General features: G+C 57.3%; 1 protein-coding gene across 2 annotated transcripts; it reads left to right on the forward strand.

Moving 5' to 3' along the window:
• Window positions 1–6,945, forward strand: LOC127036531 (zinc finger protein 524-like). Of its 2 annotated transcripts, none has more exons than XM_050927556.1 (2): window positions 1–53; window positions 5,867–6,945. In XM_050927556.1, exon 2 carries the CDS (start codon window positions 5,909–5,911, stop codon window positions 6,869–6,871), a length of 963 nt encoding a protein of 320 aa, XP_050783513.1. In that variant the 5' UTR covers window positions 1–53; window positions 5,867–5,908; the 3' UTR covers window positions 6,872–6,945. The 2 variants fall into 2 exon arrangements, with proteins under 2 accessions (XP_050783513.1, XP_050783512.1); XM_050927555.1 differs by lacking the exon at window positions 1–53 and adding an exon at window positions 1,051–1,153.

The following is a 6,945-nucleotide window of genomic DNA, read 5'->3' on the forward strand; positions in this document are numbered from 1 at the left end:
TGGGGAACATCGGAAGATTTGGATGGCCCTGAAGGCTGGAGTGAGAATAAACGGTGAATTTGTGCCTGGGCAGCGCCCGGAGCAATGGGGCCCCGATCTCAGAGACTCTGTGTCTGGGCAGTGCCCGGCCCGACGGGACCCCGATCTCGGTGACTCTGTGTCTGGGCTGCGCCTGGCACGACGGGGCCCTGATCTTGAGGACTCTGTGTCAGGGTAGCACCTAGCCTGACGGGGCCTAGATCTCAGCGACTCTGTGTCTGGGCAGTGCCCGGCATGACAGGTCCCCGATCTCGGTGACCCTGTGTCTGGGCAGCGCCCGGCCCGACGGGTACCCTGATCTTGGTGACTCTGGGTCTGGGAAGTGCCCGGCCCGATGGGGCCCTGATCTTGGGGACTCTGGGTTTTGGCAGCACGAGACCCGACAGGGCCCTGATCTCGGGGACTGTGTGTCTGGGCAGCGCCAGGCCTGACAGGGTCCTGCTCTCAGCGACTCTGTGTCTGGGCAGCGCCCAGCACGACGGGGCCCCGATCTCGGTGACCATGTGTCTGGGCAGTGCCCGGTGCGACGGGCCCCAATCTCGGCGACTATGTGTCTGGGCAGCGCCCGGCGCCACAGGGCCCCCAATCTCGGTCAGTCTGTGTCTGGGCAGCGCCCAGCCCAACGGGGCCCTGATGTCGGTGACTCCTGGTCTGGGCAGCACCTGGCCCGACGGGGCCCCGATCTCGGTGACTCTGTGTCTGAGCAGCGCCCAGCCCAACCGGGCCCTGATGTCGGTGACTCCTGGTCTGGGCAGCACTTGGCCCGACGGGGCCTCGATCTCGGTGACTCTGAGTCTGGGCAGCGCCCGGCGCGACGGGGCCCCGATCTCGGTGACTCTGTGTCTGAACAGCGCCCGGCTAAATGGGGCCCCGGTCTCGGTGACTCTGTGCCAAGGGGGGACCCTTGGTGCCTGGTCCGGCCGGGCACTGGGACCCAGCAGACTCCGGAGCCGGGGCTGGGCTCCTGCTCTCGGCCGGGGGCTCTGCTGGGTCCCGGTGCCCCGGCCCGGCTCCGGCTGCTGGGAGCGGGCCTGGCAGCGCGCTTTCCTGCCGGGCGCAGAGCGCAGCGCGCCCGCCCCGTGCGCCCAGCTGCGGGGATGAGAACGAGAAGCAGGTACCGACCCGCCCGCCCGCGCCCTGGGCAGCAGCCGGCTCCGGCCCGGGGAGCCGCACGGGCTGGCGGGCTCCGGCCGCCCCGACCCCGCCGCCCGGCACCGCAGCGGCCTGCCTGGGAGGAGGCGAATGTCAGGGGAAGGGGCCGGGGCAGCCTGGGGTGGGGGGGTCTGGGCTCTGCGTGTGGCAGGGGAAGGAGAGACACCGGGACACAGAGACGCACATGAAGATGGACACAGGGACGCACAGACAGACGCAAGACACACAGTCAGACAGACATGACAGGGATGCACAGATCGACACGGGACACAGAGGCAGGCAGAAACCAGGGTGCACAGACAGGTGGACATAGGGACACACAGACACAGGACACACAGACAGACACCAGGATGCACAGACAGATGGATATAGGGACACACAGACAGACACAGGATACACACACAGACAGACACCAGGATGCACAGACAGACACAGAGACATGCAGACAGACACAGGACACACAGACAGACAGACACTGGGATGCACAGACAGACACAAGGACATACAGACAGACACCGGGATTGCACAGACACAGGACACACACAGACAGACAGACTCCGGGATGCACAGACAGACACAGGGACATACATATGGACACCTGGATGCACAGACAGACAGATACAAGGATGTACAGGTGGACACAGGACACACAGAAAAAAAATAGACACACGGATGCACCTAGAGACACAGGGACGCACAAACAGATGGACACAGGGATGCACAGACAGACACAGGAACACATAGACAGACAGACACAGGGACACAGAGAGTCAGACACAGATGCACAGACAGAGGACACACAGACAGACATAGGCAGGCAGACAGACACAGGGGTGCACACACAAACAGACACAGGACACACAGAGGCAGACACCAAGACTCACAGACAGACACAGGGACGCACAGACAGGCAGACAGACACAGGGACGCAGAGACAGACACAGGGACACATAGACAGAGGACACACAGGTCACACAGACAGACACACCCATGCCCATTCCATCTCCGCCCCCTCTCCACCTGGCAGGCGGGCAGGGCCCTGGCTCTGATGCCCTACACCCGCCGCTCTCCCTTTGCCTGATAGAGCTGTCTCAGAAGCTGCCCGCATGCTGCCCTGGTGCCATGGGAGAGGCGCGGCCCCTGGCAGGGCAGCGCAGCATGTCAGGAGGTGCAAGGCGCTGCACATTCTTGATCACCTTCCTAGGCGCAGTCAGTGGACACTGTCTAGGGACAGGGGGCGTATCTGTTCCCTGGGGACAGGTGCCCAGAGGGATCAGTCCAGGGAATGGAGAAAGCAGGGGAGGGCAGGTGTGGGGGGCACTGTTATGGAGAGAGGAGAAGGGGAAATTGGTGGGGGGCCATAGGTGGGAAGGAGGGATGAGAAGGAAGGTGGATTGGGGGACAGAAGCAGGAAGCTGCTGGGAGTGGGACTCAGGACTCCTGGGGTCTATCCCCTGCTCTGGGAGGGGAGTGGGGTCTACCGGTTACAGCAAGGGGGCTGGGAGCCAGGACTCCTGGGTTCTATCTCCAGCTTTGCAAGGGCATCTAATGGTTGCTAAAGATGATAATGCCAATTTAATAGCCTTAGACGTCTGCAAGTTATTTGACTTGGTACCACACAACATTTTGATTAAGAAACTAGAACGATACCAAATGAACGTGGCCCACAATAAATGGCCTTCAAAACTGGCTAACTGAGAGGGCTCAAAGTGTAACTTTTAGCAGGGAATCATCCTGTGCTTCTAGTGGGGTCCCTAAGTGATTTCTAGTGGGGTCCCTACGGTTCTTGTCCCTACATGATTTAATGTTTTTACCAATGGCCTGGCAGAAAACATAAAATCACCGCTCAGATGACACAAAGACTGGGGACACGGGAAATAACGCAGAGGCCAGGTCACTGACTCACAGCAGTCTGGGTCTCTTGGAAAACTGGGTGCGAGCAAACAATGTGTTTTAATTAGGACTGGCAATTCATCGCACTTAACTCACGCGATTAACTCAAAAAAATTGATCGGGATTAATGACAGTTTTAATTGCACTGTTAAATATCGATTGAAATTTATTATAAATGTTTGTGGATGTTTTTCTGCATTTTCAAACATATCGATTTCAACACCAATACGAAGTGCACAGTGCTCACCTCCTATTTTCATTTTTGATTGCAAATATTTGCACTGTAAAAATGATAAAATAAATAGTATTTTTCGGTTTGCCTCATGCAGTCCTCTAGTGCAATCTTCTCACCGGAAAGTGCAATTTGCAAACTTTGATTTTTTTGTTACATAACTGCGCTCAAAACCAAAACAATGTAAAACTTTAGAGCCTACAAGTGCACTCAGTCTTACTTCTTGTTCAGCCAATGGCTCAGACAAACAAGTTTGTTTACATTTATGGGAGATAATGCTGCCGGCTTCTTATTTACAATGTCACCTGAAAGTCAGAACAGGCATTCGCATGGCACTTTTGTAGCTGGTGGTACAAGATATTTATGTGCCAGATATGGTAAACGTTCGTGTACCTGTTCGTGCTTCAGCCACCATTCCAGAGGACATGCTTCCATGCTGATGATGCTTGTTAAAAAATAATGTATTAATTAAATTTGTGGCTGAACTCCTTGGGAGAGAATTGTATGTCCCCTGCTCTGTTTTACCTGCATTCTGCCATATATTTCATGTTATAGCAGTCTCAGATGATGACCCAGCACATGCTGTCCATTTTAAGGACACTTTCACTGCAGATTTGACAAAACGCAGAGAAGGTACCAATGTGAGATTTCTAAAGCTAGTTACGGCACTTGACCCAAGGTTTAAGAATCTGAAGTGCCGTACAAAATCTGATAGGAACGAGGTGTGGAGCATGTTTTCAGACGTCTTAAAAGAGCAACACTCTGATGTGGAAACTGCAGAATCCGAACCACCAAAAAAGAAAATCAATCTTCTGCTGGTGGCATCTGACTCAGATGGTGAAAATGAACATGCGTCGGGCCGCTCTGCTTTGGATCGTTCTTGAGCAGAACCCGTGGTCTGCATGGACGCATGTCCTCTGGAATGGTGGTTGAAGCATAAAGGGACATATGAATCTTTAGTGCATCCGGCACATAAATATCTTGCGACGCCAGCTACAACAGTGCCATGCGAACACCTGTTCTCACTTTCTGGTGCGATGTAAACAAGAAGCAGGCAGCATTATCTCCTGCAAATGTAAAGAAACTTGTTTGTCTGAGCGATTGAACATGTAATAGGATTGAGTGGACTTGTAGGCGCAATAGTTTTAGGTTGTTTGGGTTATGAGTGCAGTTATGTAACAAAAAAAAAATTCTACATTTGTAAGTTGCACTTTCCCGATAAAGAGATTGCACTATAGTACTTGTATGAGCTGAATTGAAAAATATTATTTTTTATCTCTTTTACAGTGCAAATATTCATAATCAAATATAATCATATAAAATGAGCACTGTGCACTTTGCAGTCTGTGTTGTAACTGAAATCAACGTATTTGAAAAAGTAGAAAAACACAGACAAGTATTTATAATACATTGCAATTGGTATTCTATTATTGTTTAACGGTGCGATTAAAACTGCAATTAATTTTTTTCATGGTTTGACAGCCCTAGGTTTGATATGGCAAAATGCCAAGGTATCCAGCTAGGAACAGAGATGTTGGTCATGTGTGCGGGCAGGGGGACCCTCTCCAGGGGAGCAGCAACTCTGACAGTGATTGGAGGCAGGTGGGCAGGGGGACCCTGTCCAGGGGAGCAGTGCCTCTGACAATGATTGGGGGTGGGCAGGTGGCTGGGGGACCCTCACCTGGGGAGCAGCGACTCTGACAATGACTGGGGGCAGGCGGGTGGCTGGGGGACCTTCTCCTGGGGAACAGCGACTCTGACAATGACTGGGGGCAGGCGGGTGGGCTGGAGGACCCTCTCCTGGGGAGCAGTGACTCTGACAATGATTGGGGGCGGGCGGGTGGCTGGGGGACCCTCTCTTGGGGAGCAGTGACTCTGACAATGATTGGGGGCAGGCGGGTGTCTGGGGGACCCTCTCCTGGGGAACAGCGACTCTGACGATTGAGGGTGGGCACAGTGGATAATCAGCAGAACAGGAGCTCCTGGTGCCGTACTGAGGCCGATAGACCTAATGCAATCGTGGGAAACGGGAATCTCGAGTAGGCACAGAGAGGTTATTTTAGCCCGGGATCTGGCCGTGCGGGCGACTGTTGCTGGGATCCTGTGTCCAGTTCTGGTGCCCACCAATCAGGAAGGATGGTGATCAATCAGAGAGGGGTCAGAGAAGAGCCAGGAGAACGGCTAAAGGGTGAGAAAACCCGCCTGAGAGGGAGAGACTCCAAGAACTCAATCTAGTTAGCGTCACAGAGGGAAGGTTCGGGGTGACTTGTTCCCTGGCTATCAGTACCTCCCTGGGGAACAAATATATAATAACCAGCTCTTCAATCCAGCAGAGGAAGGTCTAACAGCATCCAACAGCTGAAGGCTAACGCTAGCCAAATTCCGACCAGAAACGAGGCGTCGGAGCCATTAACCACTGGTGGATTCTCCATCACTGACAGCATCTATTGGGGGTGGGGAGTTGATGATGGGATGATGCTGCCCTGGCTCCAGGGTAGATGGGATCTGCTGGGGCATCTCCGGCTCTCACCCTGTCCCCTTGCCTCGCAGCGATGGCCGGCTAGGCGAACGGAGTGCCAACACAGCCGCTGGATGGAGCCAGCCCAGCGGAGGGAGTGGGACGGCGTGCAGGGGGGCAGCCCGCCCTCACAGACGGCAGAGGGAGGCGAGGGCCACCCGGGCAGCCACGCCTGGCAGGACCTGGAGGTGACGGGGATCTGGCCAGCTAGCGCCCGCTACGCCCAGCCCACGCCCAAGTGGGGCGAGGCTGCAGCCCGGGGCAGGCGGCCGGAGGGCCCGGGGGTGTCATGGGCCCAGCCGGAGCCTCCCAAGCCAGGCCCGAGGGCAACGTGGGGTCCCAAGCTGCACTCGGCCTTGACGGAGTGGCCCCGGGGTGGGGACCCCACGCGAGCCCCGCCCCCGAAGCCGCGGGGCCCCTACCGCAGCCGGCTGGCCGGCCCCGGCTGGCTCCTCCCCCCGGAGGCAGCAGGTGCGGGCATCCCACCGTCGCCTCCTGAGGGCCAACCGGAGGACAACCTGCTGCTGATCGACGCCCAGGGCGTGCCCTACACGGTGTCCCGGCGGGACTTGGAGGCTGGGCCGGCCCCAGCGCCCCGGCGGGCGCACTGCTGCCCCGTGTGCCGACGGGCCTTCCTGTACCTCTCGGACCTGGAGCGGCACCGCATCAGCCACTCGGAGCACAAGCCCCACCTGTGCCGGGCCTGCGGCAAGGCCTTCAAGCGGGCCTCCCACCTCCAGCGGCACCGGCACATCCACACCGGCGAGCGCCCCTTCCGCTGCGCCGTCTGCCAGAAGGGCTTCCGGGAGTCGGGCGAGCTGCTGCGGCACCAGCGGGTGCACACGGGCGAGAAGCCCTACCAGTGCCCGCTCTGCCGTCTGCGCTTCACCGAGCGCAACACCCTCCGGCGACACGCCAAGCGCAAACACGCCCGCGAGGCCTGCTACCAGGGTGCCGGGCCGGGCGCCTGGGCCGACGGGGGCGAGGGCCAGCCCGGGTGGGCAGGGGAGGGCAGCCAGGAGGTGGGGAGCCCCTGAGAGCACTGGCGGCCCGAGGGGATGGAGCGAGGCTGAGAATCAGGCCCCCTCAGCTGCACTGGGCTTCCTGGGGA

The sequence above is a fragment of the Gopherus flavomarginatus genome, chromosome 18 (assembly GCF_025201925.1).
Source record: "Gopherus flavomarginatus isolate rGopFla2 chromosome 18, rGopFla2.mat.asm, whole genome shotgun sequence".
Classification (NCBI taxonomy): Eukaryota; Metazoa; Chordata; order Testudines; family Testudinidae; genus Gopherus; species Gopherus flavomarginatus.